The sequence below is a fragment of the Colossoma macropomum genome, unplaced genomic scaffold, assembly GCF_904425465.1.
Source record: "Colossoma macropomum unplaced genomic scaffold, Colossoma_macropomum, whole genome shotgun sequence".
NCBI lineage: Eukaryota > Metazoa > Chordata > Actinopteri > Characiformes > Serrasalmidae > Colossoma > Colossoma macropomum.
Genome location: NW_023494801.1, coordinates 18,821,707 through 18,833,446, shown reverse-complemented (window position 1 = coordinate 18,833,446; position 11,740 = coordinate 18,821,707). Strand labels below are relative to the sequence as shown.

The 11,740-nt window shown below is 41.6% G+C and overlaps 1 protein-coding gene across 2 annotated transcripts in view; it reads right to left on the bottom strand.

The window, feature by feature from the left end:
* Positions 1–616: 616 nt before the first annotated feature.
* The window catches only part of plppr2a (phospholipid phosphatase related 2a), a 73,835-nt gene continuing 62,711 nt past the window's right edge, over positions 617–11,740 (bottom strand). Inside the window, exons 4-8 of one of the 2 annotated variants that reach the window (XM_036589326.1) lie at positions 6,352–6,472; positions 4,502–4,752; positions 3,899–4,075; positions 2,942–3,085; positions 617–1,994 (exon numbers count right to left, since the gene is read on the bottom strand). In XM_036589326.1, coding sequence (XP_036445219.1) covers positions 1,959–1,994; positions 2,942–3,085; positions 3,899–4,075; positions 4,502–4,752; positions 6,352–6,472 — 729 coding nt within the window. In that variant the 3' untranslated portion in view covers positions 617–1,958. The remainder of the gene's footprint in view (positions 1,995–2,941; positions 3,086–3,898; positions 4,076–4,501; positions 4,753–6,351; positions 6,473–11,740) is intronic. The other variant, XM_036589325.1, reaches the window with a different exon arrangement.

The following is an 11,740-nucleotide window of genomic DNA, read 5'->3' as shown; positions in this document are numbered from 1 at the left end:
TAGTTCCAATGTAAGAATAAGTAGTGGATCACTATGGTAATGACTTTGGGTGCTCACAGGTTCCAGTGTAAAACACATTTTTTTCTTTTGTCTTCTTCGTCTTATTATTTTTTTTTTTACAAAAAAGATATATTTACAAAACTGTACAAACATGGTTCATGTAAGAAAGTGGAGAAAGAGGGTAAAGTATTACAGAATACGGGTCTTAAGACATGTCTGCGGTCCGTTTGCGCTAGTGTGAGCATGAGAAAGAGTGTACAATGATGCTGGTCCAGCAGACGGGATAACCTTACACAGCACAGCAGAGAAAATGAACAAAGGGTGGAAGAGGATCACAATAAGGTGTTAAAAAGGTAATGCATGTGGATGAAGCATTGTGCAAATCAAAAGCAGCAAAACTGTCACACTAGGTGAAGACTAGTGCTGTTCAGAGAACACTTACACACAAACAAAAAATGTAATCTCTTTTTGAAGCAAATCAATCAAAGAAACAAACCCTAGAATAAGCTGGATGCTGGGAAATTGTCAGTTCCAACACTTTCTTCAATACTTAATGATCCTGCTTGGGCAACCCAGAATAATCACTGAAAATGCTGAATGTTGATAAATTCTTTAACAGTGTTTTTAAAAATATCAGCAAAAGTGATAATAGAATTAAAAATGAGACAAAACCTTCACCCTACACAAAATATTTCTTTTATAATGTCTGACTGACAGCTCACAGACTTTTTAACCACAGTAAATGACAGAAACAAGAGGTTAGAAGGGACCTATACCTTGTTGCTCTCAGGTTTGTTGTGTTCTCCTGAAGAACAAAGGGTTGTTTAGTCTGATCTCTGTAAACTGGCAGTGGGTGTTGTGTCTGACAGCGCATTGTTGTGTCTTAGGGAAGCTTTTCTTTTTTTTTTACAAGGAACAAGGTTGAGAGAAAAAGCCATTTTGCGTCAGAATGCTGTCATTGCTGCTAACAAGCTAAATCTGCCAAGCTCTGGGGGCTGCAGAAGAAATCCCTTGGAGAAGAACTGGGCCCATGGTGGCTCCATATGCTGAGGTTCTTTATGCACATGTATGCGTGCCATACGCACCCTTGAGCTGCCTGTCACTGATGAGGGAAAGGACTGGGCACTGATCCGGAAGCTAGCAGCAAGCACTCAAAAAAAAACATACAGATATTTTTCTTTCAAGAAATTCTCAAACATACAGGTAAACAAAAAGTTAATGCAGTGTTCATCTGACGAGAGTTCAGTTTTTCCAGGTATTTACACTAAGGACTGAGAAACGGGGAATCTGTTTCCCAATTCAGGAATTGGGAAAATATGCTGGCATGGTCGTTCAAATAATAAATACATTATGTACAATGAATGCTATGCTTAAAAAAAATAAACATGCCTCTTGAAAAACACACAAAAAATGAAACCAAAGAGGCGTACTAGACACTGTGCTATTAGTCTTTTTGGTTTGTTTGTTTGTTTTTTTTTCTCAGGAGTCCAGCATATGGACTCCATCGGTTCCCCTGGGAATAGGTCAGGTTGGTTTAGACTGGGCCAAAGGTCTTAAAGGTGGTCTACAGGCTTCTACGCACTGCTCAGACAAACTATAATGAACTCAGATGTCACGCCAAGCACTTGTTGGCACATGCCGGAACATTTCTGTCTGCCGGACGAAGCTCGAGTAAGGCTCTTTGACCGAGCTTTCCATGGATTGTCACTTCTTGTTTGTTGGAGCAGTGCACGGGAGCCCCGAGGGCAGCATGGAAAAGAAGGGTTCATGGAGTGGAGCGAGGAGGAACGTGTCTAGACCTGTGTCGAGTAGGAGCGGTGGAGGGTGGCATAGCGTCCGGTGGTGTGGGCGGCGCACTGGTGAGCGTGCGGCTCAGACGGTTGGTCTAGACTTCGCTGGAAATGGAGCGAGACGGTATGAGGACATCGGGGGTGGCGGGGAACCGATAGGGCTGATGGTCATGTGATCTCAGTGAATGGAGATCCCCTTGGAGTCTGTAAGGGTGGAGAGAGAGAGTGTGAGAAAGAACGAGGGAGAGAAAGGGTGAGAGACAGAAAGAAAGAGGGAGATCATGACGAACAATAGAGGAGACCAGCAGACAGAAATGAACTCTGTGAGAAAAGAGTGTAATTTGACAGGATGGTCAAATCAAAGGCAAAGGTATGGGACAGATGGGCAGAGATGGCTATATGTCCAGACTGATAGGGAGCTTAAGACAAAGAAAGTACAGAAAGAAAGATGGTGGTGACGGATCTGTGGATGACACTAATCTTCTCATGTCATTTTAATTAAAGCAGGCCTCCTCCAGACACTCACTACTCCAGATTCTCGGGGGTACTGCATCAAGATCAGCAGGAAAATGCTGACTCATGCTGTTCACACCAGAAAGCCAGTCAGCAAAAAAGTGCTGATTTACAATAGCTGACGGCAGAAACGAATCAAGTCTCCATCCTCAAAGTTCTCCATGATTAGTATTCATTTTTCAGGCCTCTACAGTATTGGGGCTTTTGCTTCGATGACATATGCATCACAGTACTGACACTAGTAGCCCAGAGGGCAGTTTGTAGGGTATATGCATTGGTAGTCACATTCAGGGCTCAACAGTGCCCAACCTTTGCATCGGCTGCTTCTGACAGACCCTGCTCTGCTCTGCTACTGACAGGAATCAGCACAGCAGTCACTGAAAGGCAACGTCAGTTGAGGAATACAATACCATAGGCTCCCTCCATGTGAGAAAGACAAGGTAAGGTCCAAAGCTGTACAATAGGGCAGTGGGGTGGCAGGGCTGATGTTGAGGTGGTCAGGCAGGGGCATGGGTGTGCAGGAGGGGTTTAGGGGGTCATTTTTGGGGTCCACTGGCTCAAGAACAGAGGGGGACAGGGGGTCGTGTTTGGCCACCCTGTGTGTGCAGTCCTGCCTCTCACCCGCCCCCACCCCTTACCTGAGTGCCACTTAACTTTTCAAGTGGACTCTCCACACAGGGCAGCGCCACCATGGGCATACCCAGCACCGACTCAGGACGCTGTGGTCGCACAGGCAGTGGCGGGGGCTTCGTCTGCTGGAAGTTGTTGATCACACAGGTCACCTGGGCAGAGGGGAGGGTGAGAGAGGAGTGATGAGAGACATGGAGAGAAAGAAAGACAGAGGGGTAGTAGCAAACATGCAAGAAAAACAAAGACAGCATATTTTAATGTAACCACCCAGAGAGAATCAATGTAACCTTTGCTCTCCCTCTACTAGCCCCAAGTTCTTTTTCTCACTGAGCATTTTATCTACATCATACATATGTAAAATAACTGCTCATTTGCCAAAATGAGTGTGGGATGTATTAGGTTTTAAAACATAATGGACTAACCCCCAAAAAAACATGCAAAAATGGAGGTAGGACAGATTGTCATCCTAGCTACTTACATGGTAGGCAACTACCTTAAGTAAAGTTAAGTAGTTAAAGCTACATTTAGCTCCCTCTGCTATCAAGGTAAAGTTAGCTAACAGTAACTTTATTTACAAGAGGCTGAAATCATTTGCAATTGCCAAGCACAGTGAATATTAAAATGATCACACAATACGTAACATTAGCTTAGCTAAAAAGCATAAGTGTTGTGCACTTAGCACTGGAGTTAGTTCTTCGCCTCTTCATGCAATGCATGCTGGGACAGGGCCTGAAGTCTAAAGTTTAATATGGCCCCTCCATTGAGTCAAAACAAGATTTCTGAGGGGTTGGCAGAAACTTCCCCTGACCCTTTTGAAAATTGGAATATCCTTCACTACAAGTAGAGACTGTCCTGTGGGGAAGAGTGGAGAGGAAATCTTTCACACATTAGGGCCACAGCAGGCACTGATCTCTGAGTTTCATTTCCCCACCCTGATACCCCAGAACACCTTCACTTGGTCTCACCAGAAACACAGCAATGGCTCCTCCGGTGAAGTAGCCAGCGAGGACATCTGACCAGTGGTTGCGGTACTCAGCCACCCTTACAACCCCCACCAGCATGGCAAGGCACAGCAGGGTCAGGCTAACAGTCGGCTTCGTCAGACGAGTGCCCTTTGTCCTGAACACCAGCGTCACGTACATCTGAGACCACAGACACACATTGTTCCAGATATGCCTCAGGACTGAAACACTTTTTTTCCTCTTCGTCTTCAAGCTAGAGCAGTGGTTCCCAAGTCCTGTATGCACTGCCCTGTACAGTTGTCAAGTATCTGCTGCTCCTGATCGAGTTTGAGATGGAAAATATCTTGAAGAGGTGGATCAAATGTGTTGGGGCATGAAATACTTCAAACTTTGCATTGCAGTCAGTTCCTAAGACTGGAGTTCTAAAACCCTGGGCGAGCACTTGTACAATTTAGAACCTACGTATTAAAATATCTGCTTTACCTTCTAACAGTAAAACCAGTCGATATTAGCAAGGCAGCAGTAACTGGACTGAGATTTTTGTTTCAGGTCTTAAATCTCAAATTTGGTAAATTGAGTTTTCAGCAGATTAAACACAAGACTTACCACGGTATACACTGCAGAGTAGACACTCAGTGCTGCATCCTTGGAAGGGAAGGATTTGCGGGCGGATGCCACTATGAGTGGGTTCCCCGTGCAGGCTCGACGCTCGGTGATGTACTGGAGATTCGACTGGCAGCCTAGTGCTGTGTAGTTTGGCCGGCAAGCTGACAGGAAATGAGGTGTCTGGTTTCCTGTGACCACCTGCCCAGCATTGGCGAAGATAGTGGTGGTGAAGAGACCAAAGGTGTAGACGCCTAAGAGAGGGGACAAAAGGTTACAGGGATTCTGCATGAAGGGAGAAAATGGGAATATGGCATTGGTTCCCCGTCCTGGTCCTGGACTATTTGGGGTTTTCTGTCTTAAGTGAATAGACCTCATCAGTCACTAGTCAGTGACCCCTTTATGTTCCACCTTAATGCTACTGAATATATCAGTGCATTGCTGAAGATGACAAAAAACAGGTGTTAGAAACGATCATTTCTTCATTGTTGAATGGGCCATCTGGCTTCAATGATAATTTATTCCTTATTTATTTAGCGTAAGATCGTTGCTCAGGGTTGATCTCTGTCAACACTGCCATGCTAAAGTAAGGTATTTGAGTACAGTGACTTGGGTTCCAATCTGCAGCACACCTAGAGCAACATGGCATTAAATGCAATGCTCAAGACCATAAAAACAGCTGTCAGGTGAAGGGCATGGATGTGCGGCCCTCAATGCACCCAGGGTTTGATCAGTGAACCCTGCAGCTCAGAATCCTGTGGCTAAAGTGGCTAATTCAAAAAACAATTAAAATGGAGCACTGTGTTTTCTCTTGTGATCTAAAAACGACTTGTTGGTGGAGTTTTAAACATAAAAAGGACCATTTTAGCTCCTGGATGGTTCTTTGCGCACTGAGCAATCAAATAAATGTAAATGTAAATAAACTGGCAAAACACCAAATCCTGTAAGATGATATGTCTTATTTATATGGCTGGTTTTTAAGGCAACCTCTACAAAAGTTTGGTGGCTATTTAAGCGTCAGCAATGGATTTCTCTCCACAAAAGATTGTCTAACATTAAAAGGTGCCTTTTAACCCCATTTCAGAGTAGCCATAAAATACAATGTCTGCCTGTTTTTGAGGTCCCCCTGTTCTTGCACTAGACCTTTTTTTTTTAAATAAAATTGATGGACTATATTTTAACAGAAATGTATACAAATTATAAATCTGGAGGTAAGTTGGATTTTTGTCTTTACAGGTCAGCAGGAAAGTCAACTTTTCTAAAAATATCTTTAAATGGCATTTTTTATTGTGGCATGATTTTTTTCAAAGTTGCAGGTGTGCTGTCCACTTAATCTCAGCATGGCAGTCTTTGTGGAGAGGTATTGTGGAGGGGTTGTCACTCCTCATCTTCTTTCACCTCTCATTGCTCACTAGCAGCTCAACACAGAGTCACAAAGAGAGCCAACAGTGTTCTAGTTTATCTGATAACAGAGTTATAGAAAAAAATCATTATATTGATTAAAAAGTTGACACTCTTTAAAAAGTTGGACTCTTTATGGATGTAAAAGTGGTTCTTCTATGCCATCTTTCCAAAAAACTATTTTGGGTGTGGTGAGTGAACACTGTTGTTTCCTCAAAGATATAAGACAAACTGAAGAATTCTAAAATAGGTCTAGCTGATTTTTTCACTTTTAAGAACCTGTGTGAAAATTGAGACAATCAAATATTATGGACAATACTAATTATGTTCCCCAAGAAATTAACTGAATCAGCTGTGGTTGGTAGGAGAGCTGAGACACACATTGACCTGAAAAATGCTTCTTGTTCCTGATCTATGACACCATAATTCCTGCTTTTATGATGCTCTCTTACCTAGAAAGCGTATGATGCGTCTCAGCAAGGGGTTGAAGTAGCAGCAGTCTGCTGTTACGATGGTCTTCTCTTGTGCACCTTCTGACTTCATGAAAAAAGCCATCAACTCCCCGGCCAGAATCTGCAACAACAACAACAAAAAAAAATTATTCTTTAGGCACATTTTCTGAAGTTTTTTGTAGCTGTATGAACTTTTAAGTTCCCAATTAGTGAAAAAAAAAGCACCAAGACCCCAAAATGTGCTAAAAGACATCATCAACTCGATCAAATATGTGAACCTTGAGTGTCTACTAACCACACAAGTCCACTCAGCTTACACCCTAACAACATCCTGTCAGCTCCTCATTATCCCAATACCCTCTGAGAGTGGTCAGACCCCTCAGTGACGAGTGGCAGCTCATTAACGAGGCTAAAAATAACTGGAATGATGTAGGGAACGTGTCTGTCTGTTTAGAAGAGATTGGCTAGGAGGGTTGATGACACGTTGTCATGGTAGATGGTTCACACCTCAAGAGTGGTGTGCGGAACATGGGGAGCTGTTTGCACTTGGCTGGAACATTGCATTGCTTTACTAGCATCTGTCTCACACTGGATTGTAGCATAGAGGACATTCAGTATGTTTTCACCGGTTTATCAGAGTTGTTTGCTAGATATGTCTAGACAGGAGTGCTGTTTGGTGTGTCTCAAGGCTGTCTGCAGCAGAGAATGAATGTAGGCTGACATTCACCAGCATAAAGGGACAAACACATTACTATGTAATTGTGTGTATGAACTTTCAGGGTACAATAAGGGAGTGGTGGTAATAAATGAGATCAGAGAGCAGCAAAGGAAGGGAGAGTAGTTTGTGTATAGATTGTACATAAAAGAAATCTGAATGAACCAAGACAAGGACACACAGGTTGGTAGTAACTAGTTTACTTAGTTATATATACTTCAGCAAACAAACATGTACTTTTTCTTGTCAAGTATATTTGTCAGATATATATATATATATATATATATATATATATATATATATATATACACACATATATATACACATATACATACATACATACATCATCTAAACCGCTTATCCTTCTGGGTCGCGGTGGGGTGCTGGAGCCTATCCCAGCTGTCATTGGGCGGAAGGCAGGATACACCCTGGACAGGTTGCCAGTCCATCGCAGTATATATATATATATATATATATATATATATATATATATATATATATATATATATATATATATTTCATTCTTTTGCTCCAACATCTTGATTGCTTTGCTGTTGCTCATATCTTTCATTTTTAAGCATTAGCATTTTGTTTTAGACCAAAGGGGTCCTAAAAAGACACTAGTGCCTAACAAACTTCAGTTATGCTGATAGATGCTAAATGTACTAAGAAACAGTTATGAATTGTGACTATTAATGCTACGCCATCACCTTTGGTGCTATGATAATGCTCATTTCTGTACATACCTCTATGGGATTTCTAATGTTAGGTTAGTGCTAATCAAGCAGTGGCACACACAGACATTTTATGGTTGTTCTAGCTTAAACATAAACATTTAATGCTTGTAAAAGACATCTCACCTGTTTTATTTGAAGCTTGTAACAGATATCAACATATATTTAACCTTGCAGCTTGCAGTTTTAAAGTGACTCCTTAAGTGAAGAGCCCTGGCATACAACAGCTGTTTTTGATTTCTACAACTTACAGGAAGCTATTGGTTAGACGGCCACTTTTGCTGGTTTTAGGGTTTTATTTACATTGTTCGTCACATAAAGATTTCTGTCCAGCTTCTGAAATTATTAGAACTCGTAACCCATCTCTTAAAACCACTTTTGGTTCCCTTTAGAACCTTTCAATGGATGGTTCTTTAGAGAATTACTTTTGTAAATGAGATGTGTGAGTGTGAAGAATCTTTTAAATGATTTCCACATGATGCAAAGTTTCATGAAGAACCCTTGAATTGGTAAAGAACCTTTACATTACATGAAGGCTCTATAAGCCTTTAAAAGGTTCTTTGCTGGTTTAGTAATACTCAGTCTTGTCTCGGTCTTAGAGTAAGGTGGACTTGGAAATTGTTCTTGAGACTCTCCAGTTTTTGGTCCTGACTCAGACTTGCATCTAACTGACTTCCCATTGTATTTTTCACACCGATTGGATAATTTTCTTTTTGTTGGTTCAAGATTTTAAAACTTTTTTTAACACCAACCAAAAATTAACAATGAAATAAGAGGATCACCAGAAATCATTAGGACGCATTTGAAGGCCTAGAGGATCCTAAGGGTTCTCCTCTCTTGAGACGTTCATTTGCTGTTCTATAACTTACAGAACTTAAGTAGTTTTTGTGCTACAACTTTTGTACTCCTACTACAGCTATTTTTTGGAAAGGTACTTTTACTTCTATTGGAGTTGTTATTTCATTAAACTAACAACACTTTTACTCAAGTATGGGTTTGGGTCTACTTGTCTCTGCAGGAAATCCATAACCACCCTCTTTTTTCTCGCTCTCTTACTCGCTTACATGTGCACACACACATACACACACACACACTCAGTGGCATCACTGACGTCTGATCCCATTTGAACCTCTGTGTCACTGACTCAGCTGCTAGCACTGTAACCTCAGTTGACAGGATCGTGTCTGTAGGCCAATGCAGCTCCAAGATCAGTAACTCACCATCACCATTCAGCATAAGAATGTGACTAGACTCAGGAGCCATCGTCATAGCAACAGCGCCAGACCGGGGCGTAAAATCTGCACTGACATCAAACACGCTACCTGAGACAAGGCCAGACGTCAGAGATAAGACAGCAGGAGACAGAGATGCAATGTTCAGTTCACACATAGGCACAACTCAGAGACACACACACTCACACACTAAGAATAGAGCCTGACCACTGACACGCACTGAGAGACTTTGACATCACCGCTGAATGGAGCCAGAGATGGTTAAAGAGGTTACAGATAGAAAGACAGAGAGACAGAGCCAATGGCTTGAACCTTACTCAGTGCCTAGCACTGAGTCAGATGTATTCGCTGTGTACGTGTAATTCTGTACGTGTGAAAACATTTGATCAAATCAAACATTTTCTCGAAGTAAAACACGTCCTTCTCAGTTCAGTTCAGTTTTGTTTGCGTGCTGCTTTTTACAACAGATGTTTTCTCAAAGCAGCTTTAGGAGATCAGGTCCAGACCTCTAATGAGAATAAGAATATGAAGAGGTCAGGTACTGATATTGGATGATTACTTTTGGGTCACAAACTCCACTCCAACTCTTTCCAAAGCTATCTGATGGAGCCACATCACTCCAGAGACCGTAGTTCTACTGCTCTACAACCCAGTGCTGGGGGCTGTATACCCCTTCAATGCTTTGAGGACCATAGGTTCATGTACAGCTGCTCCAGAGCATCCAATTCTGTTGGCAGTGTTTTCTTATGGAGATCGCACGAGCTGTGTGTGTGCAATTCAATGCTTCAGCAGTGGGTGTACCATAAAGTAGCGTAATCTATTGAACAGAAGAGCAGTCTACAAACTTTTGGACATATAATAAATATTGGTATATTTTTACTGGGTCAATAAGGCCTTACAATTATAGTAATACAATACGGTCAGTGTATATGTCTAAGTGTATTGTATGGTGTGTGTTTCTAGTGCACTGTTTTATCCATGTTACCTTATTTGTAGGCATATATTTTCCCAGTGAGACTCTATTACCCCTTTTAATTCATAAAGAGAAATTCCGCATCTGCATAATTCAATCACTGAGAGGTAAACAGAGCCATTCAGAGTAGTTTGTTGTGAAATGTAACAACTCAATTTTTTTTAGTGGTAGTGATAGAATCCAGTGCTCACAAAACCTACAAAGAAAATATAGCCATTTAATTTACTATCCAAAATGACCAGTGAACCTACATGTCTTTTTAGTTTTTGCCTAGAAGAGGCATTTTCACTCACTTACTGACTGACTAAGGCATTATGTTGAAGCACGCATGTGCAAGGAGTGTAGTAAACAGTGTAGCAGGGACAGCTGCAGAGATGAGGGGAGGACAAGTTATATCGTTGGGACCCTACATAACTGATTGCCTCTATGTTGCTGAAATGCTGTTGACATTTGTCTGACAAATGCTACACAGTTGATGGCAGTCTGGCAAAACTAGACTTTGCCTAGTCTTATCATATGCATTGATAACAGTAAAATAGTGGTAAATATGTAAATATGTTTAGCTTGGGTACTACTTTGCCTTGCATGCATCACATCTGCATGTAAATTAATATAATTGGAAAATTTGTTCAAGACTTAAAAATCAGTTGCAGATATTAAATGACAGTCACTAGCCCACACTCATCCTCTCAGCTACTGTTGTTGTTTCTAAACTTGCCTCACAAAAGTAGCAGATGGTCTTCCTCTGTCACATTCAAAAAACACCTCATATGTGTGCATATTGTTTGGAAAACCATGGGAGCGCTGACCAGGCAGAAAATTCACATTCATGTATGATTATCAACACCAGTGGTGCGCCCTGAAAACAAAACTCCAAATCCTCATTAAATCCTCCAACACAAAAAACTGGACAAAAAAGTATGTCACACAGCTAAAAACAGCAGCACCAGCATCTTGAAGCCTGAATTTTTTACTTTAACAGCAGTGCACCTATACAACAGCTCAATATTTAATCCCCTCTTTCCATAACTAACTCCCTACGTTAGTCCAGGCTATGCAGTCCATATAGGATAAAGGCATGTGAGTGTTTTTGAGAGGTGCATGAGTATGTGTGCTCATGTTAGTGTGAAAAGGTCTCCTTGATGTGTGCGTGCTTAATGGAAGCGTCAGGTTTGTGTGTGTGTGTATGTGTGTGAAGTAATGTCAGTGCGAGTATGAGTAATGTGGATGATGATGAGATAGATCCTCTACCTCAGCTCTGAGTCAGGCTAATGGATAGTCAGGGTCATGGCTTCATCACTGAGTGCTAATGCAGGGACCTCTAATACCTGATAAAAGCTGCCCCGCTCAGACCTGATCCCGAGCACCAGGAGGATATCAGCTCCGTGCCCCTGCCACTGATAACACACTAATCATCACACGCTTTGCTTCAGTGCTATCTTAACTACAACAGCACAATTCCAGTTCATTGTAGGACATCCGCATTGAGAGAACTGAGAATCTTATGTACCAGTGTTGTTGATTCTTGATCAGAGGTGGTAGTAATTAAAAAAATTCTGTTCAGGATTTTGTTCAAACTGCTTGGCTTTTCTAATTACGTTGAACCACAATCAGGTGTTCAGCAAGTTGGAACAAAATCCTGGGGAGGATTTTTAGGGTTTTTAAGATTGAATCAGAAAGTATTGAATTCCTAAACAACAACAGTTTTTTATACCATTGTCTCATGGGTTTGTTA